This window comes from Argentina anserina, chromosome 1 (genome assembly GCF_933775445.1).
Source record: "Argentina anserina chromosome 1, drPotAnse1.1, whole genome shotgun sequence".
Lineage (NCBI taxonomy): Eukaryota > Viridiplantae > Streptophyta > Magnoliopsida > Rosales > Rosaceae > Argentina > Argentina anserina.
The window spans coordinates 13,054,709-13,078,380 of record NC_065872.1 but is presented as its reverse complement, the minus strand read 5'-3'; the positions used below and the strand labels follow the sequence as shown (position 1 = coordinate 13,078,380).

General features: G+C 36.3%; 2 protein-coding genes across 4 annotated transcripts; one reads left to right on the top strand and one right to left on the bottom strand.

Annotated features, from left to right (window-relative positions):
- Nucleotides 1-523: 523 nt before the first annotated feature.
- Nucleotides 524-3,934, top strand: LOC126793985 (uncharacterized). Of its 2 annotated transcripts, XM_050520635.1 has the most exons (4): nucleotides 526-621; nucleotides 2,283-2,604; nucleotides 2,886-3,146; nucleotides 3,586-3,934. In XM_050520635.1, the coding sequence occupies exons 2-4, from the start codon at nucleotides 2,335-2,337 to the stop codon at nucleotides 3,790-3,792; spliced, it is 738 nt and encodes a 245-aa protein (XP_050376592.1). In that variant the 5' UTR covers nucleotides 526-621; nucleotides 2,283-2,334; the 3' UTR covers nucleotides 3,793-3,934. The 2 variants fall into 2 exon arrangements, with proteins under 2 accessions (XP_050376584.1, XP_050376592.1); XM_050520627.1 differs by having other exon boundaries at nucleotides 524-2,604.
- A 465-nt stretch (nucleotides 3,935-4,399) lies between these two features.
- LOC126804835 (transcription factor TGA4) lies at nucleotides 4,400-9,750 on the bottom strand. 2 transcript variants are annotated; one of them, XM_050532011.1, is made up of 9 exons: nucleotides 9,570-9,750; nucleotides 8,100-8,274; nucleotides 7,952-8,026; nucleotides 7,235-7,294; nucleotides 7,076-7,153; nucleotides 6,892-6,955; nucleotides 6,041-6,312; nucleotides 5,196-5,423; nucleotides 4,400-4,938 (listed from the first exon to the last, which is right to left on the bottom strand). In XM_050532011.1, exons 2-9 carry the CDS (start codon nucleotides 8,256-8,258, stop codon nucleotides 4,780-4,782), a joined length of 1,095 nt encoding a protein of 364 aa, XP_050387968.1. In that variant the 5' UTR covers nucleotides 8,259-8,274; nucleotides 9,570-9,750; the 3' UTR covers nucleotides 4,400-4,779. The 2 variants fall into 2 exon arrangements, with proteins under 2 accessions (XP_050387968.1, XP_050387969.1); XM_050532012.1 differs by having other exon boundaries at nucleotides 8,100-8,268.
- Between the last annotated feature and the right edge of the window lie 13,922 nt (nucleotides 9,751-23,672).

The window sequence follows — 23,672 nt, the reverse complement described above, 5'->3', positions numbered from 1 at the left end:
GGTCACTCCATTCGCTTACGATCAGGTGGAACTGCGCTGACTAGAGAGAGACAGAAATTTCAACCTTAAGCGGGTTGCAATCTTCCTTTAAATATTGTGCCAGGATGTTTCTTTCTTTCTTTTGTCACAAGGCACAAATTCATTACAGTACAAGTATATTTGGGTTTAGAAACAGTGTCACGAGAAGGGTCTACTATGTATGATTTTCAGAATCTGTGACCTCAACGATGTCAATTAAGCTAACTGACCAATCAGATTACGGTTTTTGCGATAAAGCAAGTATGATATCTTAATACAAAGAATTTAATACTGCGTTAATGTAGTAGGGTTGGAAGAAGAAGAAAGAAGAAAGAAGAAAGAAGAAAGAAGAAGAAGAAAGAAGTCTTCTTCGAGTTTAGTCTACTCGATAGACTTGAAGGTCGGTTTCGGTCCCTAAACGTAGGGTTGGTCCGTTGGTGTTTCTTAAATGATTCTCGCGGGGCAATTATTCCTTTTTCGTTATGTTATTTTCTAAATTCTTATATTTATAAACCTTTAAAACCCTGAAGCCTAATTACACCTTCACCTCATTCTGGACTCTCTGCCGCTTCTCAATCTCTCTCTCTCTCTCTCTCGTTGCAGGTATAATACACTCCTTTTACTTTGATCAGTATGTTGGGTTTATAAGTGCTTCTCGTATTTTCATGGTTTATTTAGGTTTAGTTAGTTTTTTTTTGTTCATCATCTGCTAATCAAAGCAGTAGCTAGGTTTTGCCGCAACAATATAACTTCTGCATGTGATTTGTTTAGATAGGAGTTTCTTTCTGAGATTTTGGTTTAGTATTCGGATGTAAATATGGGAGAAGTGGAGAACTTGAAAATTCAATAAAAGGTGGATGATTTAGTTCGGTTTCTATGTCGATCAAATTTGAAGAAGTAGCGTTTTAGGTGAAAAGCAAGATTGTAGTCATGTAGTATATATGTGATATGCCTTCTTCTCCGTCTTCTTTTTAATACATGATGTACAGCTCCAAATTCCTGATAAACCATCGTAGTGTTATTTAGGTTGGAATAGATGTGGAAGTTGGCAATAAACTTTAGCTAATTCATTTGGTTTGAGGTGGATTATTTGCCAGTACTTAGGATGCATTCCATCAATGGATGTTTTGCAAGTTATGGGGGTGGGTTAAGAGTGTTGCAAAGTGAAGTTAAGCTATAAAAGGTGGTGAGATTTTGGGGGGACAATTGGGTGGGAGAACCGGGAAGGTGGCTCTAAAATATGAGTTCCCAACATTGCATTAATTGCTTGTTTAGTTTCAATAATTACAAAGTAGCTGATATGTTTGAGGGGTCGGGGCCCTCTATGAATTCGGACTCTGGGGTAGAGAGAATTTGTTAAGAGTATGACCTCAAGCAGTTGATACTTTGATAGGGATTCTGAAAGATTGTTAGACTGGTGGATTCTAGCTCAGATTTGACTCATTTGAGTGTGGGAGTTTGAATCCATTGTGGTCTTTCCTGCAATTCTTACTTCAGGTTCTATGTGGAGATAGTTTCCTTCACAATATTTGAGCCAGCAATGATTTCAAAGTTCCTCCATCAAATTTTTGGCATGGGCAGCCCATGCACGACACAACCTGGGTGACATGGTATTAGCTTTATGGTGGAGCTCGTATGGCATATATCCATCATTTTGAGGACACAACTCACAAGAGTATCTTGATATATAAAAAGAATGTGCTTAAGTTTTAATTCTTAGTCTCTATACAATAGTCTTTTGATATTGCACAGCTGAAACTCAGGTTGTAGAGGTCGATCAGATATGCAATCAGTTTGATAATGGTTGCTATACTGTCTTGCACTTTGATGATTTTCATTTAGAAAGTCCTAATAATTGGTGGTTTGTCTGATTCTTTCCTGTTTATCTCAGCTTCAAATTAAGTAAGATGATAGACTCGATTATTGTTTAAAATTTTGGTGTTATGAACTTGAAATTGAGTTACAATTGTTTGAGAAGATTCATTTGTCTCAAAAAGTAAGTATCTGCAGTTTGGTTTAAACGGAATGCGCTGCTTTTTTATACAGCAGTATTGAATCTAGAAGAAATCTTGTTCCACTCGATAAATGGTTAGACTTTCCTGAGTTTAGTAATGAACTCCCGATCAATTTGAGTTGATTTTGTTTGTGTAATCCTCTCATATGTAAATTTGGACTTCTAATATCAATCCATCTTATTGCTCACATTGAGTTTTATCAAATTTTCTGGGAAATTGTTCTGTGACATTTGAAGATATGTAATGTAGGAATCTTCATATGAGATTGTGAGACTTACACAAAGCCGAGGCTCTGTTGAGAATGGACATTTTGCAGATTACCTCTTGCCAACCTAGCCTCTATGTCAGAAAAACGTCTCAGTCTTGGCATCGCTCTCCTAAGCCTTGTAGTTTACTAGTCCATGCTAGACATCCCCTTCAAAATCCTTCGTTGGCAACCTTAAGTGCATCAAATCAACAACAGCGCATGCCCATATTGAAGAACCAGATATGCAGGGCTTCATCTATGTACCAACACCCTTCACCTGTCTGCTTATTGGGCGGCAAGGGAAAGAACGGAAGTGATGATAAGGTAACAAACCTTTCTTTATGTTCCTCTGTTGCTGCACAATTGTTGGAGTACATATGTTGAACTATGTTGCATATAGGACATGTATGGCTGAACTAACTATGGGGTATTTATTTTCAAGGTTTGCTGATCTAATCTTGTATATTAAGTGATTTTGTTGTCTGATGCATAGGGAGGCTTGTGCTTATGAATCTATGATATAAGAGTTGACAAACATGTAGAATCTTTGATATTCATATGATTCATTGTGAGTGCCCAAACATCACGCATTTTAATGCAACCAGGCATCAGCAGGGAAAGCTCTTGAGAATGCATTGGGTCCGGAATCATCGATAGAGGATGTATTACGTACACAGATTGAAAAGAAAGAATTCTACAAAGAGAAAGTAACAGGTGGTGGCGGCGGTGGCAGACGTGGCGGCGGCGGCGGTTCTGGTGGCTATGGCGGTGGAGGGGGCTCTAGTGGATCTGAGGATGGAGGCATTGCTGGAATCATCAATGAAACACTGCAAGTGATTCTAGCAACTTTAGGGGTTGTTTTTATGGTAAGAACCCTCACTCTCTTGCAGGATAGTCACTATATGTTTAGCTTCGTGTTTTCTTTGAAAGGTTAGAGGAAACATAAGAGTTACACAACAGTTTACATAAGTCAAAACATTACAAGTGACACAAGACTTGCTTGTAGCTAGTAATAATAATAGATAGCTATCAGTAGGCTTCCATAGTTGGCCAATAATCTTACCACTCTGACTGCAAAATAAGTTCCTGGTATTGGAGAAGAACCGTGAGAAACCATTTGATTACATAGAGGTTACCCACACCATTGATTCGTTTAATTTACCACCTGTGTTGGCTGTGATCAGGCTATGATGGAATGAAAAAAAAAATTTTCCTATTCTAATGTGGTTTTGCAGGAGAGCCCATCACGTGTCCTTTAACCCCTACCCAATATCTAATTACGTGTGAAACTTAATTCTTTTGCAGTATGTTTACATCATCAGTGGCGATGAATTGGCTCGTCTAGTGAAAGACTACCTCAAGTTTCTATTTTCAGGACACGAGAGTGCTCGTTTGCAGCGTGCCATGCACAAATGGGGAAGGTTCTATGCGAAACTGACTAAGAAAAAGTTGTACGATGAGTTCTGTTCTGAGGAGGAAGGCCAAAATCAGCAGCCGGACTTGGTCGGATAGCCCTGTTAAGTACCCCCACGCTGTTAGATCTTATTTAGCATCAAAGTCACATCAATTATCAAGTCATATTAGCATCTTTTTACTCATCTTCCCTGTTATTGAAAAGTCTTATTTGATTGTTGTCAAACTTCTTTGTCAGATTGAGTCAGTATTAATACAACTGTGATGTCTCGTTTTAGATTTCTTACTACAGCAATAAAACTAGCTGAGATGGGAATAGAAACTTGAGTTGCAGTAGCTTGAATATAACTTCAAAACTGTCTTCATCGTATTCTTGCCTTCCTGACTACATAGAACAGATGCAAATCATGGAAACCTCGATGACGTTTCTAGTTCTGTGGAAGTGTAAATAATATACTACCTTATATAACAGTATTGATGCAAAATTTGCCCAAGGCTTTTGCAGCATGATGGGGGTCACTCCAAACCTCTGTATCCGGCTTTCCTAGTCGTGAGAGGCAACAAACTGTTTCAGTTCTATTTAAATTGGATTAATCTGTTTCCTAGCAGACTGAAGATCGTTTTTTATTTCCACATCTGGAGATTCATATCGAAATTTCACAGTTTTTAACTACAAACACACTTATTCTTAACCTTCCCAAACGAAGACATAAGTTTCAAAGCACATCTTACCATTCTATGTGACCGATTTCAATACAGTAAGTCCCCCCTCGTAACAATATTTACATGATACAGTTCCATCTATAGGCTCGAGAACTAATATCTCAAAATGACATAATTTACAAAAGAAAACAGAAAGCAAGTTACTTACACAAACTTCCTGCAGACAAAAATGGCTATATTCATATTTAGAGCTTCTCAAAATATGGGACGCCGCTGGAAAAATGTCAGAAATGCTGATTATGGCTACATGTGTACATAATAATACTATCAGACGATACCTCTGGTCGTGGAACAATGGAAGTATCATTCTCCAGGTGCTTATCTTTCTTGGATATCGGCCTCAACTTTCTATGCTCTTTGATGCTAAGATAAGGTAGGCTCACGAGGTCGAGTTGTCCAAAGCGAGCTTAAAGCTCGAAGGCGTTGGAAGTACTCTCCCAATGCAAGAAGGCCTCTAGCTGCCTGGCGGATTGTGAGAATGCGGAACATCTGCTGTAAGGTCTCCTTCCGAAGATGATCAGCCTATTTGGAAAAAAAAAATACTGTGAGATAATAACTAACAAGTCATGCCTCCCAAATGCTTCCACTTAGAGAGAGCAAGAGTTACTCATTACTAATTCAGCACACGAATCCACGAATTGAATTTTACAAGCCAGCATTAACATTTTCATAAATTGATTAGCAAAAGATAGAGAAAATTAGAGTCATTAGATATTAAACCCACTGTATAACGTGAGCAAAACCATTCAGTAGGTGTATGGATGTATGCAGTACATTACCTGGTTCACAAAGCTAACGAGAGCTTCCAACTTCTCCATCGCAATGGCCATCTGCGGGACATAAATACCTTCACCTGGAGGATCAGCTGCCACAGCAAGAGCTAGAGTGAGCTGTAGTTTATCCATACCTTGCGAAAGAGCATCTTCTGCTTGTTGACATGATTGCCTAAGGCTGCTAACATCCATATGTTGTTGATCTGCCAAGGGGTACAAATGAGGCAGTAGAACCTGTAGTCAACATAAACTTGTCAACTTAAATTTACCCTACTCTCGAGACTGGCATTTGATTTAATATGCATGTCTGAAGTCTTTTAGATTAGATTGGTTATAAACAAGTTAGGTTAGCACGACAGACTAGAACAGTAAGTCTTTTCCTAAAGCTATATTATCTCAATTCTCAGTAATGATACCATAGGCTTTGTACAACAACAACACAACTATAGAAAAATATTTTAAAACCAGGTTTGATTCCACTGCATTTCTGATGCAAAAGCACTTCATAGTCAGGGTTCTCCGGACTCTACCTTAGGAACTGATCTATTTAAATAACATCAAAAGTAAATAAAATCATTGCAACACATGCATTGACTTCTTGCTCTGTATGTAAGGAAGCCTATTAACAAATGCTGCACTAGTCTGTCTTACAGTACAACTCTTCATTTCACCATTCGTCCAAAAATAGATTGAAGCAAACCACGTCTTAATCCCCTTTTATCCATTAACTTATTTTTGTTGGAAATTCTATTATCAATTTATCATACAAGTCCATTTCAATGTGTATATATGTATATATCATACAAGTTCTACTGTAAACCACCAAACCACATGTAGGGAGGAAAAAGTACCTTAAGAAGCTCTGAAGGTCGAAATCCTCCAATCCATGAGAAAAACCGCTCCGCTGATGTTTTCCACATCCCAGACATTATATAGAAAACATCAGCTTTTGCAGCTTTTGATTTCATGCTGAAAAGTTCAAAATAGTGACTCATGCCGCCCTCCACAAGGAAACGAAGCTCTATGTCACTTATCTGAGCCTGCAACGCAGTCCTCAGTTCAGAAATCTGCCTATTTTGTTCCTCCACCCAGTGTCCATACTCCATCTCAAATGCAGCAACACCTGTGGACGCCAAAGTTTTGAAAATCAGAATACAAGAACATGAAACGACAAATGTAATGATACGAAGCATATGATGTATAAGCAACTATAATAACAATAGGAAACTATTCAAAAAGATTAGAAGCAACGTACAATAAACTCTGATTTACATATGGCATGATCTGCTGAACTAAACTCAAGTACTCAAGTTGTACCCTATGTGAAAGCATAAATACTAAGATTTTTTAAAAGAAGTCATAAAACCATTAAAACGCACTAGCAAAAGATGGGGTTACATTTCAACTTCAGTTTAGGCTATATGGAATTATAGAAATCTTAGCAAGACCATATTGGAAAGCAAAGGCTTTATATATCATTTGACATAGAGACTTCATGGTGAACTCCGATAACAAAAGACTTTTCTGTTTCTCATAAAATTGACTGGAGGAAAGAAGAAGAAAACAAAATGAGAACCCCAAAAAAAAAAAACTACACATTTTTTAGTTTATCGCATACATTCTGAAATCCTTAAACTATCAAGCTCCTATAGTTTCATATACAGTACTAATTATGTGGCAGAAAGCAACTTAACAGACAAACCTGCGTTGATGGTGCCAGAATATCCCAGAAAATTATCATCCAGTCCACTCCCAATATAAACACCCTACAAAAAATCATCCATATATTGCTTCTTTTATTTACAAGTGGGAAGCTAAATTTGTTGATCTTTAGGAGCATACAATAAAATTGCATCAAGATAAAAGCAAGAGAAACTTCTCCCAACCTGTTGTCTCGCTCTGTCAAGCTCTTGCTCTAACTGAACAAGTTTCAAACGACTTGTTTCTAACTGCTGAACATAAGCCTGCATTTAAAAAAGTCATACAATTAGTTCAAATTACTAGCTGTATGTATCATATCTTTTGATATGCATACCACTTCCTACCTTTTTTCTCATCCGGCTTTTACGAGCAGCCTCTCGATTTTGGGCAAGACGCCTTTGCACCTAAAAAGTTTAACAGATAAGATATAAATAAATACCAAATATAAGCTGCTAAGCAGTCAGAAAGTTCAGCATAATGTTTTCCATGCGGGATCCATTACAAGGTATGCAACATTCTTACTCTATTCCTGCCTGTATATGTCTCATTAACACAACCAGTATGCACAAGCATAGGCCTCTAACTTGTTTTAGTTCAATACATCTAGCAAGCAAGGACCATACTATGAATAAGGTCATTAACCCTCTCATACTGAAATACATTGGAATCAATGAATGGAAGATCTATGCCTGGTTGGTGGTTTAGGGTTAACCTCATGGGAGGGTTAACCTGTGATACGCTTCAACCAAAGAAGGCCAATTCCTGTTTTTCTCACCACTGTTGTGCCATTTGTAAGATCCAGAGAGAGAGGATCGATTATATTAATGTGATTTGGCTATTATTATCTTTCATTGAAATCATTGCAGTTTAACTCTTAGAAGAGAAAAAGAATGAGGTGGAGATATAAAAGAAACGTAACAGCTTGTAAGTTTGCAGACAGAAGAGACGATAAACCTTTTATCGCAACCTAAGGTATATATGCAGGTACAAAAAGCCTGATCTTGAGTTAAATATAGAAAGGACATATTGAAAATAAATAAATTAAAAGCAGTCTCTTTTACCTTGTCCGTAGGTTTGGTTGCTTCTTGGTCATACTTGATCGAAGTCCCCAGGATTCCCTGAGAGGCATCCTCTGACTAGAAAAATAATAAGACAATAACTAGTAGCTCCAAGAAACAAAAACCAAAAGCGCTAATTTCAAAACCTTACCTGGTTATCTAGCTTTGTGTCTGCATCCAAGATCAGAGATGCTGAGGCATTCAAATTACCATTACTCATAAAGCTTTCTCCCCACATGCTCATCTGGTGTATTGGCTCGTAGGCACTCATCCTTCTTGAGGTGACAAACTGGGTGGAATGAGAGTTCATGGTTGTTCGACTGACACTGGAAAAACTCAAATCAGTGTATGGTCTTGTGATATAGATCATAGAGCATTTTCGAGGCACATGGTGACTAATTCTGCAATCTTAATTAACATGCCAAAACCAAAATCCAAGTATGATAAAGCCAGACGGCAACAAAGATACATGCTACATTTAAACTAATAATTTTAGATGATGACAACCATGAAGAGATAGAAAGGCTAATAAGAAACATGGAATCAGATGTTTGATAGCTAACTACAATTTAAAAGCACATCAATGTGCCATAAAGCAATAGAATAACTTGAACCTGTTGAAATATTCTGTTTTTCTGCCATAGTTAAAGCATATTAGCATAAGCTTCTATAATATACTGTAAAAAAATGTATCCAACTTCACATTGTACAGCGTTCTCCTAAAGTCAACTGGTTCCATGTGGTAACAACAGTAGGCCAGAACAGAACCAAGGATGCAATACAACAAGACTCGAGATTACCAAAGTCGACTCAGTAACTATATTATTTACATGTTGATGCATGCAAACTCAGTGAAATAAGTTAAAAGAGATTGATAACAAAGGGATGAATGAACACTTTCAGAAACAAACTGAATAAGCTGAACAAAATTCATTATTTTCAAAAACTCCAACGTTTAGCACTAGAAAATCCAACTTAAATCCTAGCATATCCTCACCCTTTTGATATGCAAAAGGCTGGGAGCGGAACCAAGTCAACAACTCCAAAGTTGTACTCGATCCTCTATCATTGCAAGAAAAGCTACAGATTTCATTGTGGTTGGATGACAACGTCTATGAATTGGGAAGCTTGAATGTCAAAGTCAACAACAACAGCACAGACAAGGGAGGGGAACTATTTCAGAAATATCAATCTGCCTACCATTCCAACTTCCCACCAATTACAAAGACCGAGATCAGAAAACGAATACAATCAATGATTCAGTACAAGATCAAACGATACAGACACTCAGAAAGACGCTTATTCATATCATTTCCTCATCAGTATACAAAACTCTAAAACCTAAAGAGGTTAGTGTCAATGATGAGAAGGGGAAGTTACTAAACTTAGAAACTTATCCTTTCCCTTTTAGTTCTTTACTTTTATGCATCAAATCAATTGGAACAACCCATCAAAAATGATGATACCCACGAAGCTTGGTATGTAAGCAAGCTCAGAAAGCCAAATAAGCTTCCTCAAAACCAAACCCAATAATGACACAGAACCCTAGAGTTGGACACTAATAACTTCAAACGAAAACAAAAGACAAAACAGAACAGCATGCAGAAACAAAAGATCCAACCTTTGAAAGCTCACTTGCAGCAAGACTGGCTATTTTTCCCGCTCTAAGTTCAAGAAGAGAGAGCAGGTGGCCTTGTGGGAGTTATGAATGGAAGAAGATGATGGAGAAGAAGAAGAAGAAGACGAGCTTGGTATGTCTACTGTTCCAAATCCCATCATCTTGCAGAAGAATCAAAGTGGGAAGACGACACCTTAATAGACACCTTCACTCCACTTTATTAATCACCCAAATTCTAATCTTCCCCATTAACATATTAATAAATTCCCTAATTTCAATTATTGACTAATATTCAAAAATATATTTCTGTAAAAAACAAATTCGATTTATGCAATTATTTTCAGAATTGATTCAATTTGTTTTGTAATTTTGTGCCGAGTGTGTGAGAGAGAGAGAGAGAGAGAGAGAGTCAAAGGATCACCCAAGACTAGAGAGCGTCGTAATCCACTTCCTTTGAGACTTCTCTCTTCCCCATTGTGACATCCCACCAACTGCTAATGTGCCCACCAGGTGGATCGCCCTCTTCTCTGAACCTGCGCACTCGTTCATTGGTTTATGTTGTTTACAAAGGACAGCCGTGACGTATGTACTAATAGATACTATTTCCGATGTTTTATTTATTTATTTTTAACTATAAGGTGGTTCTCTGTAAACTACTCAGGTAATAAGACCGCCCATTTTTCTTTTCATGCATAGATTGAAGTTGAATCAATGATTAAAATAGGTTTGAGATTTTCAAAAAAAATTGTTTGTAAAGCATCAACAACGACTGTCCATACATTGTAACCTATTGTCCATGTAAAGCTCGCAATCTTTTTTTTTCTTTCATCCTCTTAATGTTGCACTTCACGATCCTTGAACATTTTAGATTTTGCATATCAAATTTCAACATTTACTTACTCTGAAACAAACGACGTACAATATTTAGTTGCTCAAATATAGAAAAATGAGAAGTACTGATTTTGTCATGCTTCTAATTTAAGGTTCCTTCGATTCAAACATACCACTGGTCAACAGGTCGTGGGATATAACTTCGCCGGAGATTGGCCATTCGTCGGATCGGAGCTGAACCGAAGGTGAAGTGGCGCTAAAGCGGGGCATGGGCGTGGTGGGAGTGGGAGTGGGAGTGGGTAATGGTTAATTTCGCGGGGAGTGACGGTTTGGAAAGTGAGACAGCGTTTGGTGGCTTTGGGTTTGTTTGGGATTTTGAGGCGTGGGGTTGGGCTTGTCTTCTAATATTACAAGTCTTTTGTGTAATTCTCTGATTTGTGATTGGCTTTTTGGTTTTGACTTTTTAGCGGGAATAGTAACGGCTACATGATCACCTTCCTGTTTCGGACTGGTTCAATTTTAGTGCAGTATGCGCTAGAGCAGATTAATTAGGGGAATCATACCTCAAATTAGAGCAAATTACCACATTAGAGCACTATCATATAGGAAAGAACGTTGTTTTCTTATAGGAAGAATAGAAACACCAAGGACACATACGGAGAGGCAAATATTTTACATCGTTGTACATTTCTGATGTTGTAAGGTAACCTACTTAGCTTCCTCACTCTGGTTACCCAGCATTCCATTTAGATTTCGTAGGGACCAGGCCAGTGTATCAAATGGTTTTCTCTATAATGCTCTTTGTTTCTAATAGAAAGAAAAAAAATAGAGAAAACTTTTGATAACTTGCCGTGTATATTGGAGTCTATCTGATCGAGTTCTATTACCGCGAAATTGAATCAGTTTAGCTGAGTATTGTTACACTAGGTAAAGAAGTTCAAAAATTAACTTTTGTATCAATTGAATGCAATTTTATACCATGGCTACCGCTATAGGAACAAACAGGGGCGGATTCATTCATAGGCAAGTCTAGGCAAGTGCTTAGGCTGAAATTTTATTGTTTGCTTGAAATATAAACTACTAGTGAAAAGAGTTCTCACACTGATTTTAATAAGTGAGAATTGAAAATATTTCACACGGATGTCAGTGTCTGAAAGTTATTAGGCACGGTGCGTATATGAAAATGTCTATCGATGTACTTTGGAGATGGGCTAATAGCTATTAGGCATGGATATCAGTGTGATGTCCTGAGACTATATCCACACTATACTCAATTTGTCTAACAGGTTTTCAGTGTGAATAAATTTCTTTATTCACACTGGTGTGTCATACTACAATACACACTGATATCAGTGTGATGTCCTGAGACTTATATCCACACTATTTTGTGTGAGTAGTTATAATAGATTTTTAAAAAATCAATATTGGCCTAATATATATTACCATACTCATATATCTCTATTATATATAATATATATTCAATATATTAACAACAAATCAAACAAATCCATAACTCCATCCAAAATATTACATTTAACATTCAGACCAAATGTTTGTAGTTCATATTCCTACCAAAATATATATTTTCAAACTAGATTCATTCTTGGATTACAAAAAACACAAGGCTGGCCTTCTATAATACAATGTTGTTCAAGATGGAACATCACTAATATTTTCCTCCTATGAACAACATAATCCTTGTCCAATAATTAGTTCCACTAATATTAACAAAAAAGGACCATCTAAAGCATTAAGGTCACCTATATGAGGTGAGACTAACCATCTTCAACAAGGTTGTGAATCAACATCCCTTTGATACATTATAGGCCGATACCCGCCATTGTCGTCTGGGGTTGGGATGCATTGTGGAAGTTGTGTCATTGGCTCTACTTGTGGTGACTTATTCATCTGCGACAAGCCAGCTTCTCTTATCCATCTTCCTATTTCAAAGCACAAAGTAACTAAACAACAGTTAGTGTTCCCAACACATGACGATTAATGCATAGGGTAAGCTAAGCCCTCAAAAAGCAATTCTAGTCATACAAGGCAACAAACAATTTTAAGAAACCAAGTTTCAACAGATACAAACTCATTTCACATTACGTATCTGTTTTGAGAATCACATGTTAATATATAGAGCCACTGACGCGGCAAAACAAGTGCATATTAAAGTTGGTTGAAAACAACACCAAGCTTAAATGAGAAAAAACAATTTATATTAAACTTGATACAAAAGCTTAAGGAACCTGCAATAGTATATATACAGCAAAAACTTTGTAGTGCAAAGCAAGCTTACAATTAAGCACCCATCAGTGTTCCCAACACATGATGATCAATGAATAAGTTAAGCTAAGCCCTCCGAAAACTTCCAGTCAAACAAGGCATGTAAAATCCATGTTTTTTTAGTGGAAAACCCATGTAAAAATGGTAGTTTTGGGCAAAATTATGGGGATGGAGTTGCATGTCGTTCTTTTTCTGTTTCTTTTTCCTTTTGTAGTAGTAAAACGGTGTCATTTAAGGATTCAACTAAAATTGAATTGATATGACTCATTTGAGTCCTCAATTTGAAAAAAAAATCCTTTAAATATTACAGTTAAAGTATCAGCATATCATAACTAGTCTATCAATATTTCAGTTTCCTCCTTTCAAAAAAATATTTCAATTTTCCAATACATTTTGAATTCTCCTAACAAAGTCCATCTTACGTTCTTTGTCTCAAGATATCAATCCTAGCTATCATCTATGTCGCTCACTGTTTGTGTTCTTCCATTTTCAATTATTATTATTTTTTAATCATTGATGATGAATAATGAATGGATGATGTTTTTCTTGTTTAATTTATTTACCGAGAGTCAGATTTTCAATTGACATCTTCTTCATCTTAATTTTCCATTGGTTAACAAATGTTTCTAGATCCGTCACTGGGAACAAAAAACACTGCCCTTTGTTTCAACTATACATTATAGCACTAATGCGCCGGGGGAACAAAGATTAAGATGACTTCCTCATATTCCTTCCCCATTTCGTTTATAGTAGAAAGAATGAAAACCTCAATATTGATTTGTTTAAACAGCTAGATTAAGCACGCAAAGTATGCCATATGAAGCACGCAAACTAAGCCGACATATAATTAAGTAATTAACATGAGCGTGCCATGCACATAAAAAAGATGAAGAAGCCAACAATAACAAACACTAAACCGTCTAAACGTTATGAAAGTTTGGTGATGAACTACCTAACTTAAGCGAATCTTAAAATGCATGCAATTGACCCTTCAAATGATCCTACGGGCGGGGACAAGAGCCGTCTCAATATGTACTTATATATCAGAATCCACCGAGCTGTAAAATTATAGTCTTGATTCTGTTTTAGCTTTAATTTAGATTTTTGTATTACAAATCTTGAGCTTTTGAGCCATATATATTAGGCGAAGTATATGATAATTTTAATGTATTGGTTTACCGTAAACAATTCCATGTTACTGATGAAATCGAAATCAATGATAAGGCACATTCTATTGTATAGTGATCGATAGAGAACAATCTGTCCGATTTTGAGCGATCAAGCAAACAAAAGTGCCCGAAAATGACATGCATGTTCCAGCGGAACTCTCAAATCGAGTTAGATGGGATGAGTTCTAGTTTCTTCAATCTCTATTTTGAAGGTGAAGGGAAAGTAGTAATGCTTTTGAAAAAAAAAAAGGCAGTTTGCAAAAACACGATGGGGAGTTGGATCAGATCGGTAATTAGGATTAGAAGTGCATGTTAACCTTTATATGCACCACTTATATATATATATATATATATATATATATATATATATATATATATATATCTACCAAGGGCACGCCATAACCAAGTTGTCTAGTATCTAGCACACTTTAGAATAAACAAAACCTGTTACCTCTTGCTTTAGAATAGAGATCTCATCACACTCACTTTTGCTTATATCCATATCTGTGAGAGTGAAGACCAACGAGCATTTAGATGCTCCCACAATATTGCCGTGTTAAAGTTGCATTATCTTAATACCCTATCTTAATTCTTAAGAAGCCAATCTTAATTAACAGCGTGTGTTTGCTTAGGTTTAGTGCTCAAGGCAAATCTGGTGTTAGTTTCCCCATTGACTAGACGTACTTAAGGATTTAGTTATTGACCTTTTGATGTTATAATTTTAAATTTTCAAAGAGACCAGACATGCTTTAAGGTTAGTTCTTGAGCTTTCAATCCTTTCATCGATATTTACTTCAATAAAACCTTAATCTAGTTTGCGATCAGTTTGCATTGTATTACCATGTCTGATTACTTTGATAGCATAGAAATTCGAATATATATATATAGATGGATGAGCAGCACGACAACCATAACTGTGTGGATCAAGCTGCAAATTGATTATAATGAACTCATTCAAAAGAATATAAAATTGGGTGAAAGAGAGAATTGTGGAATTCAGATTAAGAGGGGAAATTAAAAAATCAGTGTGCTTAAAGTCTATTAATCTTTAGAAATGGAAAAAAGAGAGTCCAAAGAAAGAAAATCACCATTAACATAGACACATAATGGTGACCACTGTACTGGGTTGCTGATAAACAATTCTTGTCTTATGATGCAATATTTAAATCATGACTTCCATTGATCAAGAAGTCCCTGTTGGCATCACAAATCGTCTAACCAATTAATCATACATTAACAAAGTGTGGATTATCTACTCTTTTTTTTTTTTGATCAAAGTGGATTATCTACTTAGTTTAAAATTAATCACGAGAGGATAAGCTAAGCAGATTAATAATTGAATAAAATGATGTCTTGGTGGCAATGATGTGTATAAAGTTTTGCTTGATAGTGGTGGGTGCTCTATGCATGAAGGGCTCGCTGGATTCCTTAGTGATTTTCCTTTTCATATTCTCTGTGTATGTATTTGAATAATCTAAAGAAACGTCACGCAAACATTTCCCTTTCTTCCCATTTGTGGTCTCATTCTCAAGTGCAATTTAAAGTGGCTTGCCACTATCAATGGCTAGTGTTGGCGTCACCAAGTCCAGATTCAGGGCAAGAAATCAGGACAATAATCTGTCTTCCAATATATATACAATTTAGATGCGATTTCATTTCCTTTCGTTTTAGTTTCTCTTTTCTTTTTCTTGATGTGCATTAGCTAGGCTGGGCATCAATCTAGGGTTTTGTTATTTCATGATTTGGATTTAGCTTCCCAGTCCGCGCGCATTTGCAGAAGTCAAGAGAGAACACGATTGATTAGGATTCTGCCATTCTTGCTGAAGGTCACTTTGAGCAACATACTCGATCATTGTAATTGTTTAATTTGTAGCTTTTTACTATTTGTGATTCTATTTCTGACTTGCTGTACGTTTGAAATTTTGAATCGTCCTTGCCAGACATAATTCACAGAGAAAGTAATGAATGAACATATAAGAGTCTGCATGCACATGCAGGTGATGACGGATACTGAAGGACGTCCTGATGCAGTACGTAAGTACTACTGACGATAAAAATTGCAGAAATTTCCCATCTGACCCAAGCGATAAAATCTTCGTTGTTTTGTTAAGATACATGGATTCCTAGGATTCCTAGAACCTCAATATATAACTACTTCTGATTAAACGGTACGATCGATATAGTATCCATAATCACCTCCTAATTAAACTGTACGGCACCGCCCCTCTTGATTGAAGGCGATACTACTCGTTCATCGATCAATCATAATCAAACAGCTAGCAAAACATTATAGGGAAACAATTAAGTTCTTTTCTCTATGAAAATGCTGTGCTGAGTTCATGTACGTTGCCATGTAAACAACATAGGGCTCCAACGTTAACAAATTATTAAATTAACTAGGCCGATTGCGAGATGAGTGTGATTAAATAGAGCTAACTAGCTACTAATGTTCATGGCAAATCTGATGATATAATCATAGAATTATCTGATGTAAAAAAAAAATGTCCAAATCATACTAATTTGAAACCCTTTTTTGCTCAAATCAAGTATCTTTGGAGATTGTTTCCCTAGTCAACACAAGGTTGTTATTGTATTTCCCGTTTCAACAACTCTTCCTATTTTTCAGTTGTTTTTATTCTGTTTTTTGTACCATTCCATACTTTTTAACTATATTTCGAATTAGCCGCGAGGAGAGAGAAACATATCGCAACGATTTTTTTTGAAATGAGAGAGAGAGAGAGAGAGGTTTCAAATAGGAAGTTTCAAGCGTAGCTTCGCCGTGATTTGAAATTCATTTTCTGTTGTTCTTTGTTTTAATTGGAGGTTTCTTATCGTCTTCAGGTTTGATTTTCCGATATCTTTGCTTTCACCGTCGTGATTTTTTTTAGATTTCGTTGTTCATCTCTGTGTTTCTGTAATTCGTTTCATTTTGAAGTAGCTTTACTATAATTCGTTTCTTTAATCTTATAGTTTCGTTTCTATGTGTGACTGTGTGTTGTGTATATAAATCATGAAGATGTCTAGATGTTTTGGTTTAAATCGCTTAAATCAAATGTTTCATCATTTACTAGGTGTCAGTAATGCTTATGTTTTGACTATGTTGCCTTTATTTGTTATTGGAGATCTTGTTTATATGTTTTGTACATCTTTCTTGCATATTACTTTTGTTTCTTTAATGTTTCAATTTTCTGGATGTGTTACCGAGTTTCAGTAATTACGATTTCGTGTTTCTGGATGTGTTACTAGGTGTCATTAATTATGATTTTGTGTTTCTGGATGTGTTACTTGGTGTCAGTAATTACGATTTTGTGTTTCTGAATGTGTTACTGGGTGTCAATAATTATGATTTTGTGTCAGTAATTATGATTTTGTGTTTCCGGATGTGTTACTGGGTGTCGGTAATTTTGATTTTGTAATTTTGATTTTGTGTTGTTTTTGTATGCATGATCATGGATGATTCCCTGTTTGCTCAGTTTATCTTTTGTGGAAAAGGTTTTTATAATCCACTAATGATTACACGATAAGATAACGTCGTCAGTTTATCTTTTATGTGGAGTTATTCGTCGTCGATTCAAGACATTTTCTCATGATGTTTTCAAGCTCCAGTACTCATCTCCTTCTTGCCCTGATCTATTTAGACAAGGAGGAAGATTTGAAGATGTTGTTTTACTGTGCTAAGGTTTACAAGATTGATCACGTTAACATAGCTGTGGTGAGTGATGTTGAATTTGGAAGCCGAACTGTTAACGATTGTTGTTCTGGAATTAGTGACGCTTTTGAAGAGAATGATTATTTAGGTGATGCCTTTAGAGACAGACCTAACAATTCATACCGTTTGGATGAGTGTAGTTCATTCATCAAAGGTGTTGGGCAGAAGTTTCCTAGTATTGCTGATTTTCCTGATAAGTTGAGGAAATATACCGTTCAAACCGGTTTTTGTTATGTTTTGGTGAGGAATGATTTGTTCTATGTGCATGCGGTTTGTGAAAATTACAATATTGAGGGGTGTGACTGGTTTGTGAAAGGTTCAATGGATGCTCTTAATTAATGTTTTTATGTGACCGAATTACATTACATGATGTTCACAAGTGTAAACGAGTTCTTAGAACTCAGAAACACATGCATCTAGGGTCTAAAATCGTTAGCACTTGTATTGAAACCGACATTAGCTACAACATTGGTATGAAACCGTCTGAAATAATGAACAAGTTCAAGTCGGCATATAGTTTTGAAATTACGTACAAGGTTGCATTGACTGCGAAGATGAAGGCTATAGAGAAGCTCTATGCCGATTCTTTCAACAAGTTGAGGTAGTACATAGATGTTATTTTGGAGACTAATCCAAGGTCTTCTTTCGTTCTTGAAGTTGATGAGTCCACTAATAAGTTCCAAAGGGTTTTTGTAGCTTATGTGGGACAGATTGAGGGATTTAAATCCTGCCTCCCTGTTTTATATGTTGATGGTGCATTTGGGAAAAGCATATACAAGGGCCAGATTCTATCACACACTAGAAGAAATGGGAATAAAGGTATCGATTTATCATTTACTACCTACCAGTAATTTCCTTACTGACCCCATCAATTTTCTTACTGCTGACTCCAAGTAAATGATATGTTTGGTCTTTTCATTTTAGATTTATTCCCACTGGCCTTATGTATATATGACTCAGAGACATAATCCAACTAGATGTTCTTCTTTAATTACCTGAAGAGTTTGCTTGAACTCAGGGAATAGTAATCACTTTCATTAGTGACCTAGGTAATGGGCTCTTTGAGTGCTTTTGATATTGTTTTTTCCTCGAAACCCTCATCTTTATTGTTATCACCATCTGATTCATAGTCTGTCATAACCCTAAATTTAAATGATAAAAATTTAAATTCATAGCCATGAAAAAAAACTCTAAATAATTTCAAATAAATTGAGATCATCTTACAGCAAGAGTGTATGACTGAGTTCAAAGTACGATTTAGTCAACTTGAATAATACATCACCAATTTATATACATAAGTATCTAGGGGTGGCAATGGTATATAAAACTATTTCAACCAATTCGTATACCAACCGTACCAAATACGTTAGTATACCAAATACTTGGTACATGGTATATGGTACAGTATACCGTACCAACATTAAAAATATGGTAGGTAGGTGGTATAGATTTTCCATATACCATGGTATATCGTACCTATCAACTTATATTATATTAAATTATTTAATTAAAAAATATATATATCTTTAAATTTCAATCGTAGATTTATTGAAAAAAATCCAAACCGTATAAATCTACTAACCTTAATCTAATCTCTCTGAGTTTATTTCTCAAGTACACTCTTTTTCTCGTCTTCAATTTCTTTATTTAATTATAAATGAATCGATTCAATCGAATTCCCAAATACAAATGCTTAGACCTATCAATAGCACCATCACTGCTTACAACATGTCAACATATATCGCATTTAAACTTATCATTTATTTTTTCAATTTTTTTGAGAATTCATAAGTACTTTAACAGTTTGACTATTTGGACTTTGGCTTTCTATTTATGACTTTGTATTTGGTAATTTGGTTGAAGTTATATAGGACTTTGAAATTCTATTGCTATTTCACTTATTTGTTATTACTTATTTGGATTGGGCCTTTAAATTTTTGGGCCTTAAATATGTTGGTACAAGCCCATTACTAACCGTACCAACCGAGTACCAACCGTACCACTTAATTGGTATACCAACGTTATTGGTTGGTATAAATTGTGGATTTTCATACCAAATATATATTGGTTGGTATATGGTATTGGAAAATTAAGACTGGTATATCAACCAATTCAGCCCTACAAGTATCAATACAATTGGATAATGTAATACCCACTCAATCCCCTCACCAAAATCAAAAGAGGGGATCACTCTGCAATCCTCCATGTCAGCTCCCCAAGCATGCTTCCTCACCTGCAAGACTATCCCCTACACCATTGGTTGGTGCACGGGATTGTAAACACAAACCCGGTAAGCTTTACAACACGTATGAGTAAATCAAACAGTTATATATTTCACAAAACAAAGGAAGGGTAACAATTAATACTCTTTAAAAATATGTGCACTCATGAGACCCAAGTAACCCCACTAGGTTACCTCTCATGCCGTACAACGACAGACATACTAGAGTTCTAACTGATCGTACAATATAAATCACATAACTTAAATAAAATCATAGCATTATATAATATAACAAACTATATATATGTATTATATTTACCATTTTAATACAGATACACAACCTACTATATTATACCAACGTCACCGTTCACTTATTTTAAAAAAATCATTTTATTAAGGACAAAATTCAGTTTGCCTACCTCAACTTTTAGTCTCTCATCAGTTCACTCCCTCAATTTTCGTTTTAATCATTTTACTTCCTGAAGTTTTCAGTTTCCATCACCTGTCTCTAAAACTCCATTTTTGTGCCAAAAAATGACATCATGCCATGAGTTGTTCTCGATTCCACTGTGTATTTTAAAAGATAGATTGGACATTTTAACATATTTTGGCTCTAAAAAAACACACACACACATCAGACTTTAACATCTTTTGTTAAATAATGGATGTTGCATTTTAATTAGTTATTATAGTCATTGTATGTATCATGAACAAGCAACACGTAAACATCAAAACCACATATATGCTCATCTACCATTGCATCTAAACGAAAACATGAAAACATATTACTCAATCCATAATAGCAACCATAAATACCATTGCATTTTCATGTTTTCGTTTAGATGCAACGGTAGATGATCATATATGTGGTTTTGATGATTTACGTAGTGTTTGTTCATGAGACATACAATGAGTATAGCAACTAATTAAAATGCAACTTGTAGTATTTTACAAACGATGTTAAAGTTTTTTGTGTGTGTGTGTTTTTTAGGAGCCAAAATATGTTAAAATGTCCAATCTATCCTTTTAGAGGAATAAAATACACAGTAGAATCGGGAACAACTCATAGCATAATGTCATCTTTTGACGCCAAAATGGAGTTTTGGAGACAGGTGATGGAAACTGAAAACTTCAAGGAGTAAAGTGATTAAAACGAAAGTTGAGGGAGTGAACTGATGAGAGACCAAAAGTTGAGGTAAGCAAAATGAATTTTTCCCTTTTATTAACTTAAAACAACGCTAACATAATTACAAGTCACCGCCAAATGAAAACTTGACATAGTGAGATTTACTCATCTTAAATACTGCGTGCAACTTCTACAGCACTAAGCGAGATTCCCTCACTCGTTTCATTTGTCACTTAGTGGTATAATAACGCGCTTAAAAATGACCATCATAAAATATGGGAGAATAATAATTACAAGCAAATCACTGTTCACGAAATCACTGTTTACGCACCACCATAGATGGTCGCGAGTGGGGCTCACGCGCCGCCCCCAGACAGTCGCACGTGGGGCTCACATGCCACCCAAGACAGCCACGCGTGACCTCACTCGCAGATTTCAAATCAACCCATTTTTTCACCTGTATCAACCCTACGGCCTAAAACCTACTCCATGTTGCCAAACATCCTCCCACGTGCCGCCCTAGGCGGCAGCACGTGTACCACCGTCTCCTCCACCCAAAACTTCAACAAAACACAAAATTTCCAATAGCAACAACATAGATCACGTGGAGTAGAACATTTTCATACTTGCAGCTATCACCAAATCGGCAGAAAACTGCCGGTAACGTCGCCACTAGAAAACCCAGATCGGAGGTTGTGTTCAACGGTGTTGTCAATTGATTCGATCCTCATGCCCCAGACTCGCCGGCGACAACGAGTTCGATGATGCCGAATTTGTGCGATCTCGGGTGCGGCTGAAACGCTGCACATGGGGTATGCCACCACCACAGATCGATGTGGCATGGCCGTGCGATTCCAACGGGACCTGTGGCGATAGAATCGATGGCCAGAAAAGGGAGATTGACGGAGAATGAGATCGAAGGCGATTTGTGGTGAACAGTCGCGCGTGCAGCTATATCGATTGGTTTTCTAATTTTATGAAATTAGGTTTCCAAACTTGTCCTTAAATACCCTTTCTAAAATCGGAAACTAAACTTCTGTTACTAACAATTTCCACATACGACATCCAATTTAAGCGTACCGCACGTCCACGAACTCGTATCGGCGAGCTCTACAACTTTCATGAAGGGAGTTTTCAAAAATGAGAGACGGATTAAAAGTCAACTATTGTGTCAAAAGAACTTAACGTTTTTAAACTTTGGAATTCCAAAAACACTACCGTTTCGCAAAGTCAACTATCAAAAAGGTGTGAGTTAACTCAAATTACCAAAATAATAATTTACGAGAAATCATACGAAATGGAAATCAAAAATTCGGGTTATTACATAGTGTGAAAAAGTGATATACTGGCAAGGGTCACACTATTGTTCTTGATGATGTTTTGAATATGTTCATGAAAGTAGCTTACTCATCTACTGAAAGGCAATACTTTCATAATTTGCGGAAGCTGTGGGAAGAGGGTGGTGCAAACATTATTGATGATTTTATGAAAGACATCCCCTTAGAACATTGGTGTTGAGCTTTTTTTAAGGGCTGCCATTATGGAATAATGGCTAATGAGATTGCTGAATCATTCAACAATTGGATTGTTGTTGAGCGCACAATGCCACCTTACGCTATGTTGGATCAGACTCGTTTAAGAAAGATGAAGCAAATGGTTGATAGAAGCGCATAGGCTAACTCGTGGACTACTGAGCTCACTCCCAAGATAGAGAAGGTTTTAAGAGGAAATGCAAATTTGTCAACTCTGCAGCCGGTGTATATGTGGTAATGATTACTGACATCCAGTAATTGATTTACTGACCCCCAGTAACTTCTTTTCTGTGTTCAATATTGAGCGGCACGTTCTACTATCGGTGCAGCGACACGCTGCAAATATTTGATACTTTTTCTTCTCTTCTGTTTCTTTTTTAGGTTAGGGATGATGAGTATGTGTGTTCCGTGAACATCAATGACCGTTCTTGCTTTGTGTGAAAAGTGGCAGATCAACTGATTCCCCTGCCCTCATGGTCTTTTCGCTATACAAGCCTCATCTCTGAACGTGTATGACTTCATTGATATATACTTTCATGTTAAACTTTTCAAGATGAGCTACAGTTTTCCTATTCATCTTATCAGCAATGTTGATGCTTCCACATGTGAATACTCCAATGAGCTTATATTGCCCCTGCTGTTAAGAGGCCTGCTGGGAGGCCAAAGGTGAAGAGGTTAATTTAAGTCTTCTACGGAGACGGAGAAGAAGGCATTTGTTTATGGTCGGTGTCACAAATTGGATCATCACAACAAGAAGAGCTGCAAAGAGCCCCTTCTAGGGTAGAAGAAAATGTTTTTCGCTGTCTTTCTTTTGTCCTTCTTTAATACTAGGTGTCTGTAAAGCATTACTAGGTGTCAGTAATAGAAATTATGCGTGTCAATATTTGAAACTTGTCTTAGTGTGTGTTTGATTATTATAGGCAAATTGTTTTGTTTAACAGATTTTGGTAAGATGGGGCTCTAATTTTGAAGAGGTCACTACTAGGGTATAAGAACATGTTCTTCAGCTACTTGGTTTTTTATTATCTGTAAAGCATTATTGGAAGCCAGTAATAGAATTACTGGGTGTCAGGAATAGAATTACTGGTAGGCAGTAATGACATCTATTTTAGTTCAGTTCTTCTATGTTATTTGTACATAAACTGCAGCAGAAATGAAATTTATGTAATACTACATCAAATTAGGCATCAGATATATATATCGATATGATCTTCTAAATAATTATAATACAATCG